This window comes from Falco peregrinus, chromosome 12 (assembly GCF_023634155.1).
Source record: "Falco peregrinus isolate bFalPer1 chromosome 12, bFalPer1.pri, whole genome shotgun sequence".
Taxonomy (NCBI): domain Eukaryota; kingdom Metazoa; phylum Chordata; class Aves; order Falconiformes; family Falconidae; genus Falco; species Falco peregrinus.
The window spans coordinates 2,374,169-2,395,295 of NC_073732.1; the positions used below are offsets into that span (position 1 = coordinate 2,374,169).

General features: G+C 52.9%; 1 protein-coding gene across 1 annotated transcript in view; it reads right to left on the reverse strand.

Annotated features, from left to right (window-relative positions):
* The window catches only part of EPHB1 (EPH receptor B1), an 86,057-nt gene extending 72,533 nt beyond the window's left edge, over positions 1-13,524 (reverse strand). Inside the window, exon 1 of the mRNA XM_055817327.1 lies at positions 13,263-13,524. Coding sequence (XP_055673302.1) covers positions 13,263-13,320 — 58 coding nt within the window. The 5' untranslated portion in view covers positions 13,321-13,524. The remainder of the gene's footprint in view (positions 1-13,262) is intronic.
* Between the last annotated feature and the right edge of the window lie 7,603 nt (positions 13,525-21,127).

A 21,127-nucleotide genomic window follows, 5' to 3' on the forward strand; every position in this document is an offset into this window, starting at 1 on the left:
GCAGAAACACCTAAAGGAGGGAAGGAGGAAGAGCTAGCCACAGGGGCTGTAAGATGCTCACCAAGCCTTCTGCAGCATGGATCCCAGGCAGTTCAACTCCTCATCACAGAAGGGTGCTTCCAACTCCACCAGGTTACTCCAGATTAATCCAGAACAGAAGGTCATGGTCATGCTGCACACAGTAAATTAATAGCTCCGTGCCAAAACCCTGCAAGGACCAATCAGGCGACAGCAATGCAAAGGCATCGTTTCCCTGTCACATCACTTTTGAAAGCCAAACACTCAAGAGAGCGAGAAAGGGAGCAATTAAGGCTGCCGCTAATCTTGTAGTGTCCACAAAGATGGGTCTATTGTTTTTTTATCGAGGAGGGAGTGTAAGCACCACCAGCTTCCAGATGGCCAAGCAGCCCTGCCAGGGGCTGGGACCTGCCTGGTATGAAAGGCCAACCCCGCCAGCAAGGAAGGAGCTGCTCACCCACTGCCACAAGCTGACGCCTGCATCCCTGCCCGTCGGCACGGCTCCCCCGGAAAAGGAGCTGTTTGCTGACATGATGCTTGGGAGGGTGCAAAGGTTCAGGTTTCCTACCTACATACACCCTTGAGCATGACCATGGAGAAGACACGCCGGTCTCATGCCTTCTCTAAGGTCAACACTCACACTTGTCTCTCTCCATCTCCCCCATCCCATCACAGCTTCATAGGAACCCCCCACACCCCCCCTCGCTGTCCCAGTGAGCGTGGCAGGGCGGGGAGACTCCTGGAGATGCAGGAGGAGAAGACCCTCAGAGATGCAGGTGCACCAGGACATCAGTTGCTGCCAGGAAGGGCACCCCAGAGTGGTCCCAGAGGCTTCGCTTGGCTCTCCCAGTATCCCACCCCACTCCAAAGGCCCAAGCAGGTTGCTGCCGCCCCCACGCCCCCCCATTGCCCAGGGCACTTGCACACATGTTCGCACACACCGGCACAGAGCAGGAGGCAAAGCCACAGTGCAGAAATAACACAGGCACACAAACAAAAGAGCACAAGCCATTAATCTGGGTGAACCGGAGGAAATGAAATCATTATGTCTGCAGCTACAACATCCCGAAGAACAAATTTCCTGCCTGGATAATAAATGGATTCTTTTGTTTCACGTTGGCCCCAACCACGTGACTATCTTGGCCTATTCCTCATCCAAAACAACTTGCTGTATAAATACCCAGACGGGCTCGAATTTCAGCTGCTAAAAATATGTTTTAATTATAATAATATATAATAATAATAACAAAAAAAATATCTAACTCTGCAGGCTCCCCTTGCCTCCTAAACAACCTCTGAAGGCTCTCCAGCATGCAGGCAGGCAAACAAAAAGTCTCAAAGTTGCCAATTACAGCTGAACAGCACAAATGAAATCCTTGAAAGAAAGACTGAGGCACCCAAAAGGCAGCCTTGGGTTAACACCCGCAGTAAGTAACCCCTGCCAGACAGAGAAACGATGGGTGCATGAGCATTTTAAGCACAGACAGCCCAAAAGTACCTTATAAATATCCCCCAGCAGCAGGGTGGGGACCTAAGCCACGTGGCACACCAATGACAGCTTCTGATCTCCAAACCTTGGGGCTCTGCAGGTGGTCTTATGAGCCAGGTTTTCTTCTGGCGGCTTTCCAGTGCCTCACTAGGGTTTGGGATTTATTCATTAGATGAATGGGGAATGAAAGTTCTGGCCTCCCCTGGCTCAGCGAGGCTATCTGTTGGCTGTAGGAACGGCTCTGGGAGTCTTGAGGGATGCTGACCTCTAGGAGAGCTGCACAAATTACTGGTTTCAACTGTCCCTTTAATCTGCAACTCCACCAGATCACTCTCTTAAAACCATTTTTTAATCTAGCTACATATTTTGTTTCTGATTTCAGGTCCTTTTTGCTAGCCTTCCCAGCTTTACAAACACATAGCAAATGCTGCAACGAGTTTCAAAACAAGACACGGTTTTGAATCCAAACATCAAAGCCCCTCAGTCCAAAAAGTCTAAATTGTTTGGATGTTAGAGAGACCTCCATGAACGGAAACAAGCTCAAAAATTCCTTCCAAGCTAGTGGGCAGCTGGAGGCAGAAGATTCAACCAAGCCCACCACGCTCAACCATAGCTCTTACCGATGCAGGGCTGTACTTGTTCTCCATCACCCCGAGCATCCCCCAGCACCCCATGGCAAAACTCCTTCTCTTCAACTTCAAACATAACCAGAGGGAACCCTGATTTTGAAAGCCAGCTTGGTGCATCGCGCCAGAAAAACTTGAATTTCATTTTCCTTTGTGGGTCATCTTTAATTTCAATTATATTTTGGATGCTGGGGAAAGTGTCCAAGCATAGCTGCTGCCTGCTGTTTCTTCAAGGAAGGGGAAAAAAAAAAAAGTCCTTGGAAACTAAATATTTATACACCCACATACGCTAATCCCAGCAGATCCAAGGGTGGGAAGCCTATTTAAAAAAAACATCCCTAATTACTTTCCCATTTTAAAGGGAATAATTTGGCAATTAGTTAGAATGCTTTACTTAAGTAATCACATATTTTTTGAAGAGGAATAATCTGCTGGAGTGTGCACAGACAGGACAGGGGTCTGACAAACCGTTTTTATACGCCTCCCTCATGTACAGCTGCTGGCAGCCGAGTGGCACGCAGGAGCCGGAGGCATGGCCAGGAGGTCATTAGAAGCCACCCTTGGGAAGCCACCCCGGCATGGGGACAAAGCCAGCTCAGGCAGCGGAATCTCACCAGCCCCTGGACTGCACCGCAAGGAAACCTCCTTGCTGGGAAAGTGGCAAGAGAGCCCCAGACACCTCGAAAGGCCATCGGTCACCTCGCAACAACGCCCCAGCAAGCACCCACATCCCTCCCAGCAGCACCACGAGTGGGGAAGCACAGCGGCTTATTACTGCAACACCCCGATTTATTGGGAGCATCTTTCAGTCCCTTTCTGCTGATGTATTGACAAAATGTACTCTTTTATCAGATAGTAAGGTGGTTTCTGCTGGGAAAAAATCTAAATAATCCAGATGAGGGGATGTGTGGAAGGATTTCCAAGGTCCCCCCTGCCACAGCAAAGCCAAAGGCAGTAATTTGCTAATTAGCAACAGCCGTTGTATTGCTCAAGGAAAGGGCTGAAGTCTTCCGGATAGGTGAAAGTTTGATTATAAGACACGCATGGCAGATCATTTAGAAAGATAAAACCACGTTCACTCTGCCGCAGCCAGCTATTAAAAGTGGAGAATGTTATTTCAGGTAATAAAGAGCAAGACCTGAGGACTAGCCTGGGAATTCAAATTTACTACTTGTATCAAATTCATATGCTGTAAAACTTCACCTAGTTTATAAGTTTCTTGCCAACTTCATAAAACATGTTTTATTATTATTGTTTTCTGACTCTCCTGCCTTAATAAAATTCCTCTCCTAGCCTGTGTGGGTGTTGCATTATAAACATTTGCACTTTGATTCATTCAAGACTGAAGAAAGCTTTCAAGGTAACCTATTAGGAATACTTTAAATGTTTCAAAGACATCCCAGTTTCCCCTGAATGTCGCAAAGCTTTAAAGAAATAAAGAAGTGCCTTGCTGCAAACCACCTCCAAAAATCTGCTGGGCTGATGCTCAAGAGATCACATTTGGGAGCGACCAAGTTGCATGCCAGCCCGGCAGGGTCCGTGTCTGGCACGGGGTGGGAAAACACAGGGGTTATCAGGGCACAGGGTAAGGCAGGCGCCCATCCATCGCCCCCCACGCCCCCTCGGCAGCGAGCCGTGGGGATGCTGTGAGTGGGTCCCACTGGCTGGAGGCAGCTGGACCATCTTGTCACATGTTATTAAGGACCAGAATGTGCAAAAGTAGGGGTTTCCCCATCCCTGGTCAGCCCTGGCGAGCAAAGCCCAGCACTGGCACACAAAGGCAGAGCCAGAGGGTGCTCTAAGCGGCATCCTTCTCAAAGCAGCCCATTTTCTCCAGCCTCGGCCAAAGCCCATTGAAGTTAATGAGCGTCTTTTTATAGCTTTCGGCAGGCTTTCAAGCAAGCCTTTCAGCGCAGCAGACTCCCGCGTGTGCGCAGTGGTGCCAGCCATTTCAGTAATAACCTACGCATGGCACAAGGAGGGATAATAAAAGATGATTTTTAGAAAGACACCGAACACAGTTAGCTACTGACCTTACAAGTTCCCACCAGCCCGCATCCACCTCCCCTCCTCTGCAAGGTTGGTTTCAGCATCTGTGGGTCGTGGGGGGCATCACCAGCTGATGGCCAGAGCTCGGGAGGGCCCTATCCAGGCTGGGTCCAAGCATTGGCACCTTTAAATCCTGCACAGCTGATGCTTTTCTCCATTTCACTGAGCAAGAGTAAGGTTACCTGGTGTGATGCATGTGGCTCAAGGAGGCGCATGCCCCTCCCCAGGAATCATAGCATAGAGCTGATCCTCCTTTATTTTATTAAACCATAAATTACCGCTTTACAGCTTCATATCTGGTCCAAATAATATCATTATATCTGACCCCACAGTGCCTCTATCAAGAGCCTGATGGGCTCAAAGGACCTAGACCCCCACCAGCAATTTCATTTCAAGGGGCAAAGCACAGACAGCAAATGCCACGCATCTCCAGGTGGTTCATCCACTTGCATGAAAGCTTCTGGACAGCTTCAGCCAAGCCCCAGGGGCTGGGCAGCAGCGCTGTGCACCTCAGGCTCACTTGCAGCCAGGTCATGCCCATCATTTCCAGCACTCGCTAAAGGACACAGGGACCCAACGTGACTGCTTTAAAAAGAACCACAGCAGAAGCGCAGGGATGGAACGGCCACACGGCGAGGGCACCTCTGCGCTGCTGTGTACTGCGGGCAAAGCCCACCGATGGGGCGACATCGCAGGGGCGCCACGCCAGGTGAAGGTCCTGAACTAGTCAAAAACATTGTAAGAAGTACTGCTGGCAAGACACCGGTGATCTTGAAAAGCCAAATTTTGCTCCTTACCAACACATTGGTTTCAAAATAAAAGCAGAGCTGATGCCTCCCAGAGCAATCAGAGCATCCCGCTCCTGCTCTGTCCCTAGTGCCCATCCCATTTCTTGGCCATTTGGAAAGATGAAGCGACAGGTGTTGGGTGAAAAAAAAAAAGAAAAAAATAAAGCGTCCAGCTAAGGCCAGCCCACAGTTATTTCTTCAGGCCACCCCAGGCTGTCCTCTGCCAGCCGGAGGGCAGGGGGCTGCCCAGCAGGAGTGGAGCACAGCCCCATCACCAGCCTCTTCTCCTCCTGCCCCCCAGGGACAGTATTTCCTTTCCAGCTCTTCTGCTGGGTTCCTGGTTTTCCCGGGAAGATGTAATTCACACCCCTTCGCCTCTTCTGCGGTGATTTAATGTCTTTTGAGCAAAAAGCAATTATCCTCATATCAACAGGACCCTAGTGAGGATGATAATGAGTCAGCTCCGACCCCGCGGCTAAGGAAGTGACTGAAGCGAGCGGAGGCCTCTAGTAATCAAAGGCCCATCCCTGGACTCTGATTGAAAAAAAAAAAAAAAATCTTCCATAAAACTTCAATCGTTGCTGTTCCTTGCTTCACCCCTCCACCCACGGCGCAGGTTTTAACACCAGGAGAAACGGGACCAACACCAGCCCCTGGTCACCTCCCTTTACCACCTGGATGTATTTCAGGTGTTGCTTGCTGCCTCATCCGCAGCAGGGAGCGGGCACGGGGGGATCGATCTGGGCTTAAAAGCAGACACCACAGTCCCATTTTCCCAGGTTTTGGGCTCAAGGAGAAGCACAACCTCCATCCGGAGTCGAAGCCAGAAGGTGACCTGCTCTACCCTGGGGGATTGGCATGCAAGGCTGGGCACGGGGGGGGGGGGGGGGAAGCATCCCCATGCTCTGCCCTGCAAATGGAAAGAAAATAGGAAAAGGGAGGCAAAAACATGGGTGTGCAACAGGTCTTGGGCTTTGCAGGAGCGGAGAGGCTTCCCAGGAGATGGCAGAGCCAGGAGCAGAGAGCATCCAGCGCTGCCAAACACCAGCTGCCCTACCCCTCAAAAAAATAAAATACGTAGCCAGGCAAAGACACCAAAAAGCAGCCATGCCGAAAGCAGTCCAAGGAAGATGCTGGTTGGGTCTGCATAAACCAAACTGCCTGTTGCTGCTGGGATGTGGCGCACAGGGTACCGGCGCATAATGCCAGGAGGACTTTTTGGGAGAAAATATCATGAAACAATCCTTTAAAGTCATGACGAAGCCCTGACCTGGGATGGGAGGAAACAGCTGAAAAGCAAGAATTCCACAGCTTCTTACCTATTCCCAGCCATCACTTTTACTTGCTGCATAACAAATTAAAGCTTAATAAGCTTCGAACACCAGTAACACTGACTGGATGCTTCCCCAGATATCAAACATTTTTCTTACTACACTAACAAGCACATACTTGAGGCTTTACTAATCCCTAACTAGTTGGCATGGCTATTTCCAAAGGCAAAAAAAAAACCAAAAAACACACATACCAAGATAAACTTAATACTGTACATTCTCCACCATCTGCAAAGACATCGAAAGGACTCCACATGCTTATTAAAGGGAATGACTTAGAAGAGAAAGCAAGCAAATTAACACTCATTAACTAAAACCACTCCTAACCCTCTCCTCTGCCAGGTGACCTCTTGCCATCACCAAGATGCCATCACCCAAAAGCAGATGGCACAGAGGGACCAGCCGTGGGGATGCTCTGGGGGATGCTCTGGGGGCTGCAGGGACCGACTGCTCTTGGGCTCTTCTCCTTCCCATGGGAGCATCCCACCCGCCAGGTTTAGGTTGGAAGAAGCAAGGCCAAAGGAAAGTCATCTTCCTCGGCCGGGCTCGGCACAGAGCCCCTTCCCTTTTGAACTGTTGCCTCTGTGATTTTTCACCGCAGGGCTCCCAGCAGGAACTTATTAATGCCAGACTAAAGCATGTATGCTTTAATAGTAATTAGGTCACCCTGGGTTGTGGGCTTAGCAGGCAAAACTATAATTATTTAGAAACATCAAGTTTAAATGCCAAAGTGTCTTAATGGAGCTGAGCTAATTAACCAATTTCAACGGAGTAACTGATTAGCTTAAAAAAAAAAAAAGAAAAATCAATGATCATAGACAACAACATTTTCTTTTAACAGGTTGTTTTCTTGCAGCAATTCTCAATTGCACAAAAGGAGACCAACAACCCCCGCTAACCAAATATTATTGTAATTAAATATTCAACAGAAAGCCTCTTCAATTATTCAAAAGACTGATAACACTTGTTTATAATTGGGGTGGTGGGAGAGGCTTCCAGAAGCAGGGATTTTGCACATCACCAGGCTCCGGTCACAGATGCAAACCCACGCAGCCAGACAGGTTGTGGCATCAGTACGCGGTGCCACCTCCGGCACAGCTCCAACCACCGCTCCCATCCCTCCTGCAGAAACCAAACTCAGGGGAGACGTACGTTTCCCAGCCCAGACTTGATAAAACGGACCATATGGTCCACATGATTTCTGGATTCTTGTTATCTGACCAAAAATTAGGGGACTAATGGCCAGTTTCCAGGTTTCACACCATTTTCTGATAGTAGCGTTACTCCCCCAACAGAGAACCAGGAGGAAAAACAGACCCCAGTGTATCATTATAATTCACTAAGCGGCATTACCATAGGAAATTACAAATTAGCTTTTCAGCAAAGGATAGGGGGATGTCTAGATTAGCTATAGAGAAACTACAGAACCTTTCAGTCCATTTATCAAAGCTCTCATAGCTCCAACTTCCAGGGAAATGAAACAATAATAAATATTGAGCAGGGAAAGTTAATCTCTGCCGAACGCGCTTTAATAATTCAAAAGTTATGAGAAATAAATAAATAAAGCACAGAACCTTTAGCTCCTGCAAACAGACATCCCACTTTTCTCACCATTTCTCATAATGTGACTTCTGGAAAACCGATGGTGACCAAAACCAGAAAATTCCCCCAAAATCAGCTGTGGCTGGGAATGACCACATTTACAGGGCAGGAGGGAGCCTTGTATCTCCCATGTCTGCCACTTATCTGGAAAGCCACAGAGCTGATCTGGGCAAGAGTTTGCTCTTGTTGTCCCCAAGGAAAGGGCTGTGTTGCGTCTACCTGCTAGTGCACAGTCTACAGCAGCCTGGCACCTGCCCCCTCCCCTGCACACTCCCAAGCAGCCTCCCAAGCTGCTCCCTTTTGGAAACAGTGTATTTGCAGCCCCTAAAAGCTGGACTGTGAAATTACCAGCTCAGTGCCTCACGGCCACCCACGGTTCCAGCTGTTCCAGCTCTCTCCTGATCCCGCTGTGAAATCACTCCATCCTTTTCTGCACACTTCTGCTCCCATACCAACCTCCGCCGAGAGGAGAAGCAGGGAGGGATGCCAGGGGCTCAGCCAGCAGAAGCACCCTGCGTTCCCAGGTGGCCCACAATCATCTGAATGCCTTCTGGAGTCACGTCTGTTTGCCATCCCTACCACGCCGCACCACTTCACAAGGTGCCCTCAGTCACCAGTGGACTCAAACTCCTACCACGTGGGGTATCTGCACCACTTCCATCACACCGGCTCCAGCGCCCTCCGTAAGCGACACACACTCCTGCTTCCCAACATACAACCCAGGCTATGCCTTTCCAAATTGCTACCCAGCAAATACCCAAGCTTAACATTTGCCTTGTGCAAGTATTCATGCGTGCAACACTTGATAGCTCAAATGCTTGCAGAAAGAGAACAAGGTCAAATTGAAATGCACTTTCAAATACTAATGAATATTTGGAGAAAACATTCCCTTCCCCAACCCCAACTATTTACCCAGCCTCACAATGCTGTTAAATGACTGCTTATACCGACCCTGTGAACAGAGTGCTGCAGCACCCTTCAGGCAGTGTCATCAAGTTTGGGGCTCCTGCATGAAGCCACTTCCATGCCAGGGTATGATGAGCTCGTACCTACAGCTGGGAGAGGTAAAAAAAAGCCTCCTCAAGCTGGCTGGACCTCAGCGAGAGCAGCACAGCACACACCACAGGCGTTAAGCAGCAGCGCTCCACGAGCCTCAGCCTTGCTCCGAGCATCTCTTCCATCAGCCTCACCCCACAGCATTCCTGCTGCACTGGGGACCAGTGTCTCCAAGACTTTGCTGACCCATTGCCCAAGGCACCGTTTTCCCCCTTTTCACCAAACCTGAGTATTTCTTCAGATTACAGAACCCATCTCTGCTAGAAACATCTATTTCTCACCCCCACGGCCTGGATCGAGAGCCAGACAAATGCATTCAGGCTACTCCATTATGCAATATAAATATTTTCTTCTTACTTTTAAGGCCAGCGGAAGGTTTTTACTCTGTCCCGCTGTGTCAGGAGCTGCACCCAGGATGGGTGAGAGGCCACCTTGCAAATCGCCCTGGCAGCTCTCGCCACAGCAGACAGGGCCACTAAACCCCCGGGGAGCACAGGGCGGTAACCCCATTTCCATACAGAGGTGGTGAGCAGAAAGAACAGAAAAAGAAACGCATTTATCACAGACCCCACCTTCCTCATGAGTGGAAATACCAGCCGTTAGTCACAAAGAGGCAACACAGGCATCTGGGGTCTCAGGCCCCTTTTCCATGACTTGACAAAATGCTTTGCCTTCAGGCCGACAAGATCTGGGCTCGCTCATCAAGCCGAGAATAAGGTTTCTTCCCTTAGGGTTTGGGGTTTTATCCCCAGATTACTTGTGCTTTTTTTTTTTGCACAAACTAAGGGACAGCTAGTTACTAGCACTTGTAAATTCTCTCTTGAAGGCTTATTTCTAGCTTCTCCTTGAAAACTGCTCTGCTGCGGGTGAAGCAGCTGGGCCAAAGGTGGAAGCCCGCGTGGTGATGGCAGTGGCAGCGATGGGAAGGGCGGTGCGGCGTCCGCCGGCTCTCAGCCTGCTCGGTGCCGGCACCGCTCCGGCGCCTGGCGGAAGCGGAGGAAGCCCAAAGGATGACTGCAACAGATGTGTGCATCCCGAGCCAAAACGGGAGGAGACAGGGCACCCGAGGTGGGTGGCACACACGGAGCAGGAGCCAGGGACATCGCTCTCGAACCAAACCCCTTTCCCTGGTCCTCTCCCAGGCTGCGGTTCCAAAAGCCACGCAGGCAGGAGAGCAGATAAGCACGGGAAGCAAAACTAAGCTGGATCCGCCAGCCCTGAGCAGGGCTTTCCACCTCCCTCCTCACACTTTGCTTGTTGTGATGCTGCAAGCAGCAATACAGGAGACAGAGAAAAACCTGCTTTTTAAAAGAGCAGGCGCAAGGAAGGGAGATGACAGATAGGTAAGCAGGTAGGCAGATTAAACAGCGTACGTGGAGAGGCTGCACCACAACGGACAACAGCCCCATCTGACCCACCGACACCTCAAACCCTGACAGCTCCCCAGTTAAAACATGTAACATCGGCTCAGTACCACCCTCTCTGTATGCTAAACGTGATTATATTTGGTTCAGCTAACACAAGAAAGAGCACGCGAGCGGCTCCTGAGTGATTGCAGGGTGTGGGAGAGACAGTATTTGTTCCTGTCATCTTCTCATGTCTCTCTTCCTCTTCACAAGCCACACACACACAAAAAAAAAAAAAAGCAGAAAAAAAAAGGGCAGAAAAAAAAAAGCAGGAAAAAAAAAAGGCAGAAAAAAAAAAGCAGGAAAAAAAAAAAGCATAAGCTTCCAGGTATCCAGCAGAAAATGGTCAGCTAAGCCACGGGATTTGGTAAAAATCAAGTAACCATAAGGAAACTCAGGTAAGCGACTATCTCCAGGTTCACGTACCACAGGCAATGGTACACGGGGTTTTATAACCTGCATTATAAAATATTTTTTATTTTATAAAAAATAGCAGGGTTTTACAGAGGGGAAGAGAGATATGCTTGCAGGCAGCCCCTGCCCTGACCCCAGCTGTATCCTCCTCCCCTTCCAGCCAGATCCAGACCCCCAGACATCTCCCCCCTGCCATCCCGGAAAAAAGACTTTTTGTCTCAAAGGCTTCTTCGGGATGCAGGGAGCCTTCCCCTCCCAGCCGCAGCCGGCCGTGCTCAGCTGTGGCTTTGCCTGGTTGCCAGAGAGGGCGGCTGGCAAAACCCATCTGCGGCCGCCCAGGGGAAGCCAGACCCCAGTGCAGGTCAGGCTCTGGGAGACGCTTCGGCCCAGTTAGCCAAACCCACGTTTCAATCTAGCAATTTCAGCCTCCGCACAGACAGGATCTGTAACATTCAAATAAGCTCCATAAAAAGGTGTTTTCTTTACACAACCACACCAGGAAACTGTCGCCTTAACTCCAAATCAGATTCAATTGCTCTGCCTCAGAAATTCCCCGTCCAAGATTTTCCCTTAAATCCAAGATCTCTCCCAGAATACTACTCTACTACCCAAGTCATTTCCTCGGCAGAGTAGAAATAACATGGCTCTTCAACAGGTTGAGTCCCGGGCAGGGATGCTGGCTCTGCCAGCCCTGCACAAGCTCCTGGGGCAGCTCGGGACAAGCTGGGGAAGACCCCGTGTGACACAGGGACACAAGACCCAGGAGTGCTCTCAGACAGGGACCGAGCCAGGTCTCCCAGCCACCCCCCATTCCAGCAGTGCCTCAAGCCGCTGACGCTGCAAACACTGGCTCCCGAAACGCTGCTAACAGGTCTGGTGCTTTCACGTGTGGCTTTGTGACCGAGCAAACACACGCCTGCTTGCATCACGCTTAGCAAGGCATTCGCATTTCCACCCCGAGTTATTTCTATGGAGATGCAATGAGGTAGGAAACGCGAGAAATAAGAAAAGCCAACACCTGGGTCAGCCAAAAGCAGATGCCGCAGCAAGAGGGCCTGCCTGCCGCGATCCAGCCGGCATGCTCGCGAGCGGAGGGCACTGCGGCCAGCACCGCTCCCATCCCGCTGGATACCACCGCAGCAGCGCTCCGGCTCCAGAACCAGCTCCGTGCTGCCCGGAGCTGAGCTGCCGGGCTCTGGCACCTTCCAGTTCAGCCGCATCTATGCCCACATCAGCTAAATCCCCCCTCCCCCAAGGAAGGGCCAAGCCCCACGGCAGCTCGGTTCGCCCACGAGCCCCCACGCATCATCTCCCCACACCCACGCGTTTCTTCTGCCAACAAGTGAGGGGCTGCACCACGTCCCCTGCTCGCAGCCACCGCTCAAGCACCGGGCAACCGCTGCCACAAGCCCGTTTGCCCGTGTTGTACCAGGGAAAAAGAAGAGGCAGTGGCAAAATTAAAGGGGAAAAAAAAAATAATACAAGCGATACTTCTGCAAGCCGTGCCGGCCGGAGCACATCGATGCACCAGCATGAGCGTGGGATGAGCTGGTGGTCCTGCCAGGCAGGATGCCCCGAGGCTGGCTGGTACCTGCGGGCACGTCCCGGGGCACAGCTAGTCCCACAACCCGTCGGGTGACGGGAAAAGCCTTGAGCCCAGCGGGACGCACCCGGCCGAGGGGATGGATGGCCACGCGTCCATCCCGCCGCTCCGCCAGCGGGCCAGGCGCCCCCGCACCCGGCTGTCCCAGGGAAGGGGACCCTCAGCCCGCACCTCCCAGTGCGCCCGTCCGCTTCCACAAGGCTCTCCCCAGCCCCCACCGCCGTCGCGAGGCACAGGAGCGGGACGGTGCCAAGACGCAGCTTCCGCACGGCCACGGCCCCTGCGGGTGTCCCCCGCCGCCACCCCGGGGAAGGGACCCAAAGAGACCCTGGGGTGTCCCCCGCCGCCACCCCGGAAAGGAGCCCTACGGGGAAGGGATCCAGAACAGGCCCTGGGGGTGTCCCTCACTGCCACACCGGCAGGGCTCTGCTGGGAGGGGACCCAGGGAGACCCTGGGGGTGTCCCCCGCCGCCACCGCGGGCAGGGCTCTGCCGCGGAGGGGACCCACCGGAGCCGTCCATCCCACCCAGATCCCGGCGGGTTTCCCAGAGCCGACGCCGGGAGCTGGAACCACACGGCCCCTCCCGAGCCCCCCCCCCCGGCCCGGAGCGAGCCCCGGGCTGCCAGCACCGCCTGCGGGCCGGCTCCCCGCGCTGCGGGAGCGGGGCTGGCTCCGCCGGCCGGTACAGAGGGCAGCCCCGCGCCCCCCGCCGCGCCGGCAGCCAGCCCCGAGCCGCTGCGCAGCCGCCCCCGCGGTGCTGCCCGGCGGGGGAGCCGGTGTCGCCGGGCCGGTCGCGGCGGGAGGAACTAGCAGACCGCGCGTGCCGCGGAGGACGCGGGGACTCGCCGCTCTGCACACACCCCCCCCGTCCCGCCTCACCTTCCACGGCGGCCGCGGCGGCGGCCAGGCAGAGCAGCACCACCAGATCCGCAGCCATCGCCTCCCCGGGCCCCGCGCGTCGCTGCTCCGCAGGCGTCAGCCGCTACCGGCGGGCGGCCGTGAGCGGGCATGGGGGTACGTCCGCGGGCCGGGACGGGGCAGGGCGGGCCGGGCCGGGGCCGCGGGACGGGACCGCGCCGCCTCCCCGCGCCGCCCGGGTCACATCGCCGCCGCGAGTGGCGCGTGCGGCCACGCCGCCGCCGGCCCCCGCCGCCGCCCGGCCCCGCCCCCGCCGCCGCCCCGCCAATCCCCGCGGCGCGCCACGCCCCCGCCCCGCCCCCGCCCGCCGCGCGCTGCCGTCCGAAGGGGGACGGCGCCCCCTGGCGGCCAGCCGCCGGCCCCCGCACCGCTCCCCTCAGCGGGACCCCCCGACGGGGCGGCCCCTCGGCCCGCCGCGCCGCCACCCCGGGCGGGGGCCGGCTGGCTCAGCCCGCCGCGGGCCCGCTCCCTGCCTGCGCCCCCTGACGGCGGCCGGAGCCAGCGGGCGGCCGCACGCAGAGGCGGGCCCCCCGGCCCCCCGCAACATGGCCGCTCCCCCTTCTGGCTCGGGAGGCGGCGGCCACCGACCGACGCGGGGCCCCCTCAGCCTCTTGCTCTCCGCCGGCACCGTCTGCTGGGCGCCGCGCCGGGGCCGAGAGCCGCTGGCTGCCCTCCCTGGCCTGGGGGACACCGGCCGCGTCCCCCCCGCGGCACCCCCACCGCCGCCAGCCCGAAGCCCCTGTCCCTGAGGCCACCCGGGGCGCCGGCCTGGCCTAGTGCCCAGCACCGTGGGGCCTCACCCGTGCGGCGGCGGCGAGGTGCGCCCACGGCCCCGAGCCAGGCCCTGCGGGAGGGGGCTCACCCCGTCCCCGCTGCCCCCGCCGGGCCAGCCAGCCCTGCTTGCCCGCGCAGGGCTCAGCAGCCCCCTCGCCCCAGCCACCTCACCGCTGGAGGCCGACCCTAGCCCTCCCTCCCACCCAGTTCGTGCATCCCCGTGGAAGAGAGGGGGGAAAGCGAGGGCAAGGGGGGGCAGCAAGGGCTCCTCCGGGTCACGGTTACCCGCCTGCAGCCAGGCCGCGGCGGGGCCGGGAGCCCTGCAGAGATACCAGGGCTGGAAAACCATCAGCTGTTCAGCGAAAGACTGCGCAAAAAATGTTCAGAGGTGCCACGGGAACAAGAGTTTTCTTTTGCGGTTGTGCAAAATATATTTCAAGCTGCTCCTATTCAGCTGAGCAAATAACAGAAAAAATTGCCAAGAACCTTCTGGCTAAGTTTTAAGGAAATTTGCTTTCATCTTGACAACCCTTCTTCATTTCCTTCCCATGAATATCTCAGCAATCCAGTTTACTCACTCAGAGGATCACAGAAAGAAAACTGTGAAGTAAATGTCAGTATTATTTGCATCTTTATCCAGTCTGCCACAAAAGCAACACCATGTTATTTATCTGATCTAGCACAACTCAGTAACAGCTCAAGTATAGAATATTCATGATGTGCAAAGCAAAAAAATGTTAATCGTTTGAAAATACAAGAGGCAAAGAGCTGAGACTGTGAGTTATCCAGAGAACTGCCTCAGTTGTTTGGTGGCTTTTTTTCCCCAAATAATTGCTATCAACTGAAAAAACTTGCATTCAGAAACTAACGTTTGACCAAAAAAAGCCTGCCGTTTTTGTATGGGGAAAAAAAAATAATACATCAATATTCTTCTGATTTCTTTTCAGCTGGCCAAAGAGTTGGATGCGCTGGGTAAAAGCCAGCTGTGTTTGTTCAAAAAGCTTTCTATTCTGTCAGCCTTGCTCCAAGTCTCTGAACAGCAATGCTTTGCTTCTCCTGAAGGAAAAGACTTAGAAAAAAACTCTTCGCCATGCTGCTGTCTGGAGAGCGGGCATGGGAAAGCGGCAGCGACGTGTCACAGGGCCACTCTTTCTTGTCCACCTGATGGGATTGTGGTCACCAGCTGCCCCAGAGCAGTCACAGAGACCATGCCCACCAGCATCCCCTTGGAGGACACACCAAGGACATTAAAGCCAGCTGTTTTTTTGGCATGTTTTGCTCCATTTCCCGCTCTGAGCCAGCCATGGGTAGGAGGCTTCTCCTACAGTGCCCACTCTGGGACCAGAAGGCCACCAACAAGGTCCCATCTTGCTTGCTTCTCTCCAGGACCCCGTGTCCCAGAGCTGCCTTCAGCCCCGGCAAAGCACCCTGCAGAAGGCAAAACTACCCCTCCGGGCCACAAGTGACCTCCAGTTCTGCGCACCAGGCACCTGTGCAGCACCTTTTGCAGGTCAAAAGAGCACAAACAGCCTCCAGGAAGGCTTTCAGCAGCCCCATGCCCGGTGTGCATGGCCAGTCCCTCTGCTCCCGCAGCATGTAGCCAGCAGTGCATCGAGATGGCTGCCAGAATTAGCTCTGTCTTAATTAACAGCTTTGCCTTTGTTCTCTGACGATGCTTCAGGCGATGCCAAACCCTTTCTGGAGGATGAAGATCTGGGATCCCAGTGAAAGGAAACATCAAGGGTTATGATATACTGCGGCACAGATCTCCTCGTCAAAAACCCTTTGGAACCACTTTCAGGACCAAAGATGTCACAGCCTGCAACTGTCCCCTTCTCCCAGACCGCACTGCACTGGCTGTGAAGGACCAGCTGAAGCACAAAGATGAATCCCAGCCGCCCATCCCTGTGCATGTGGTGGTGGCACCCATTCTGCAAGGGGGGCTCTGGAGGGGTCACGCCGAATCCTTTCAGCTGCAAAGCAGCAAGCCCAAGCCCCGGGAGCCTGACCTGCGACATTGGGTGCATCACCCAGAGGGTGACCAAGGCTCCTGTCCCGCACCAGAGCTACTGCCCAGCTCAGACTGGGAGGCTCGGCTGGGGAGGTGCCCTTGGTGGCAGGAGGTCCCCAGCAAGCCGCTCGCTAACGTAGGAGCAGCTCAGAGCAGGCATAAAGGTCAAACAAGCCTTCCCCTGCATCAGCCCCACGGAGCAGAGGAGCTGGCAGAGGACACAGGAGCCTCCCCTAGCCAGAATAAGCACAGGCACTAAAGCAGCCATGACGCTCCCAGTTCATTTTCCAAGCTGAGGCCAGGCCTGTGGGGAGGGCAGGAAGATTTCTGCACCGCGCAGAAGCCATCCTCAGCAGCGCTCTCACATCCCTAATCCTGCCAAGACAGCGGCAGGCTGCTCCCAGCAGCTCGCCTGTGCATTAATTGCAGAGAAAAAGCATACACCTACAGCATCCTCCCAGGAGTCAGAGCCTGAGGAGCTGATAAATCCTCTCCCTGATAAGAAAAGCAGATTCCTTCAATTTTCCAGCATTTCAGACTTGTCTAGTGTGCCGCAACATGCGAGCTGGGTGAGACAGGTAAGCACGGGCAATGCTGGCAAGCAGCATCCAGCCCCTGCAGTACTGCCTATGCGGTTGAACACCCTCCTGTGAGTCCAAATAAATGTAATATGATGTAATAACATTAATTAGCACCAGTAAACACTCTGTGTATTCAGGGCACAACTCAGTCACTTGGCATAGCGCAGTCCAAACTGCTTACTGTACTCCCAGCAGAAATAAGCTCAGGGAGACTTCTGGACTTAAAATGCCATAGGGAAACTAAAGGGAGGGAGGGAGGGAAGTTATTCTCTTGAGGCATTCACAGAAAATTCAGGTATCTTATCAGAGCAGAAGTAGAAGCTGTAGGAAGGATGACTCCTTTGTCATGTGAACAATTTGAGGACTAAATTGAAGCGAGACGTGAAGAAAAAGTAGGTGAGATGAAGGTTAATTTGGCAACCGGAGTGAGAACAGAGGGAGCTAGGGTATGGAAGAGTCTATTAATTCCCTGGGCAAAAGAGACGCAGTCAGAGCCAGGACTCGGAGTAACTCCCTGCACAGTAGCAAAAGATAAATGGTGAGTTCTTCTTGTGGAATATTCTGTTTATTAAGTACAGGAATAGGAGACAGTCAAGTGCCAAGTGCCTCGAGCCTCTCAGCGCCCGAGAACATATTAATCACTACACATGATTGAACAAAAGATGAGAGTGGTATTAAGACAGGCTCTGGTGTGACACCATATAATGCAATGGACCTGCAGCTTTCTCCACCCCACACTGCCACCACCTAGGGAGGCAGGGAAGGTGCCTGCTCCTCTAGCCATGGATAGGCAGGACGACCTTTGCAGGACAAGCTAAAGACCAGCAAGTTCTCCTCTTAGGAGCAAAAAAATTCACTTTGATTTTGTAGATGCTGCCATTTCCTCTTCCTGCGTTTTCCCTTCGATTGTTTTTTTTCGGGATGGTTGCAAGTCCCAGTAGACGTGCCTGCTGCAGGACAACACAAGCGCAGATCAGGCATGGTACATGCTCTGTGTTTTTCCTTTCTTCCAGTCTCTCCAGGTGGAAGGATCTATTTGCTCCCTTTGAAGACAGAGGATTAACAACAGCAAATGCAAAAGAGAAAAACAAAAACTCCTTTGTCTGAGGATGGATGACTTCTTTTTATCTGTTTCTAATCTGGCTTCAACTTTCATTTCTTTAGGACAAAAAAAAGTCTGAAGATTAAATTTTATGCCAAGGCAAGCTATAATAAGTGACAGAAACACTCCGTCTCAGGGTCTCTGCTGGCTCTGTGAAGTCAGAACATTCATGGTGAAGAAAGCAAAATATAGACAGACAAATACTTTCAATGGAGATTTAAAATAAAAACTCCTCTCATGTTCTGAATGCAAGAGCTACAGAAAAATATCTCTCTCCTCCAAGGAAATTTCATTATCTTGAAGCAAAATGCAATTTATCTTTGGAAGCTTAAAAAAAAAAAAAAAAAAACAGGGAGGGGAACCTGCCACAAGAGTTTTGCTTTATCACAGCATTTGGCTTGTTGCAGTCTGAGCTGTGTTCCTACTTCTGTAAAAAAAGAAGAGATGTGAAGTTTTTAAGGTGAAAGCCTATCTAAAGAAATAAAAAGGAGGCAGAATGGTCCAGCCCACCCCATATCTACAACTTCAGCGTACCAGTCAGATGTTTTTCTACTGAAATCACCCATTAGAGTATGAAAAGCTGGCTGCCAGTGGCTGGTTTGGATTGGGTTCCCATCTCATGCACAGGAAAGTTCCCATTTTTTTCCTACTACATCATGATGAATTTCCAATTGTCATCTTGATCAATGGCCCCATGAACACTATCATAAGGGTAATATGAATTTTTTTTCCCTTTCCTATCACTCACAGGGTAATTACACAGATGACTGCACTCAAGGGCAAGAGCATGTGTCCCGCACCCTTGCACAGAGCACAACACACGAGCATGCACGTGGCACTTGGTACTGCTGGCTTCACCAGCGCAAAACAACACAAGTTTTTCCCCAGGGAAAGAGAACAAGAACAGGAATATTCAAACCTACAACCCCACGTGCCAGACACAAGTGAACGTCAAAGATGGGTGGGTGCGAAGGCCAGAAGGACCTGCTGCACCCCCCTAACCTAACTGCATAGACATTAAACCTCACCCAGCAAGTGAGGGCTTTTGGCTTGATCATTTGACTCCTTGCAAAAGAAACCTGCATCTCAGTGAACTCTTTACAAGATTACTCCTTTGTATGTCCCAGGTACACATTCAAGCTTCCTCAGCAGCACCCATGGGCCCCTTTGATCAGGTATGATGCGCACCACAGGGTCAGCTGACAACATTCAGGCTGCCCTTCCCTGAGCCCCTCCGGGGGGACCAGCTGCCAAGACCACGAGATGCTTCATCCTGGCTCCTGTCACACACAACCTCCTGCTTGGGCAGCTGGGGTCTACACCACCATAACCCTGCTAGTGACCTGCACATCCCTAGCTCCGCTTCATGCCAGCGGCAAGGAGGGGAGGAAGACTGTCTTGTTACTCTGACAGGGATGTTGTAACCGCACAGTTCTCAGCTCCCATCCCCCCATACCACAACTCATGGTACCCAGGTGCTTAAGAATTGCACATGAATGTGGCTGTGTAAAGGCAAGTAGCTGGGAGAGGAACGCAGCCAGTCTTCGTCATGTTTGATTGGCAAGAGACATCAAGAACCCTGCAAGAGGGAATTTGATGAAGTTTTGCATTTCAAACAGGGCAGGCAGGCAGAGGTTTACCCAGAGTAAAGAGGGAAGCAGTGAGGCTGCCATTTCATCGGTTAACATCTGGCAGCTGCAAAGCTCAGAGATAATTCTGCCTCCGTCCTCCTGAGAGTTCGGATCTGGGAGGGATGCCAGAGACGCGGCAACTGGGAGGGGATGAAATTCCTTCACAGAATCCAAAACAGGCAGTCAAACGTCATGATATTCTTCCTCCCTTTAAATAAGTGACTCTTTGATGCTGATTGAGCCTGTGGAAAATTTCTTTCGTCTTAAGGGGGAGGAGAGCAGAGAGGGAGATACAGGTGGGGGAAGGGGAAACAGACAATGGCCTTTTTGACCAAAATCACAGTTTTTTGATGAAAACCGGCGAAGACTTTTGATCAAAGTCTGCACTGAAAGCTTTTAACAGTTACCTATATTTCCATTTTTAAAAAGCCAACAAGGAAACCAAATCATTTCCATTTATAAGCACCGGGGTTTGGTTACAGAAAACCAATAAAAAAATCTGGTTTTGAATAAAAAGAAATCTAAGCCTGCTCTGATCTTTCAGCCAAAACTTGAAACTCATTCAAGGCTAATTCTGAAAATGAATGAGCATGTGCTGTAACAGCTTGTGTAAGACCATCACTTGCGACCAGATTATTTCATTGTGAGCAGAAGGGTAATCTCCACCTGAGTAGCATCCTATGACCCTGCCTCGCTGCCAGCTTTGCACTCGAGAGGACCACAGCCCAGCCTGGGAAGGTGACGGTCTTCACCAGGAATAGACCACTGAGGCAGTTTTTTGAGCTAGAGAAAACTGTCCTAATGAAGTTTGGACACGTATGCTGCCTCTCTGCAGGTGTTTCTCCCATCTATATCACCAGGTTCATCCAGAACCCTTTCCAGTTGGCACATCCCTGGCTCAAGGGCACAAGCCCTGGGAAGAGGCAGCTCAGCAGCCCCATCCCACAGAGCGTGGCATTTGCAGCAGTTCTCAAGTCAAAGCTCTGTGCCTCAGCACAGGTTACTGAGAAGGTTTGTCCCCACTCCTACAGTCCCAGCAGACCCGAGATCCCCAAGCCAGCCGTGGGTGGGCCCGTGCAGGGATCCCTCAGGCTGCAGAAGGGGCTCCTTGCTGGTACAAATTAAGATGAGACCCCCTGAGGAGCACCCCGAGCAAGGAGAGCTGCTCAGGGCTTCACCCTGGCCAGCTGTCCCCCTCCCCCCCAGCTGGGCATCAACAGGCAGCAGTGTCAGGCTGAGAGCAGACACCCCATTTTGCTGCTGCCTGGGCTCTACCCTGGGCTGGGGGCCAGCACCCCGAGTCCCCTCAGGCCATGCAGGTGACAGGTTTTCTCCCACCAACCTCTGGAGGTCAGCAACAGGCAGCACTGGGGATCTGCATTAGCAGCTGCCACTGGGGGGTGGCAAGCCAAAAAAGCCACAAAACAAATCCACCGCCCCAGGAAAGCAATGCCACGCGGGGAAGGACCCAGCGGTCTGGGCACAAGATGCTCCCTCCATACCACAGGTGACCCCAAATAGCTGCAGGAGCCAGGCACACATCCCCCCTGCACTGCTCTCCTTCCCCGCAGGCATGCAGGAGTGCAGGACCTTTCTCATTAATGGGAAATTATTAATTTCTAAAGCTTGCTTTGCCCATTTCAAAGCTACAGGTCTTGTGCCAATTTGTCCGCAAGTGAGCCCCATTTCTGGGAACAAGAATGAATCCGCATTTCACTTCACCAGCC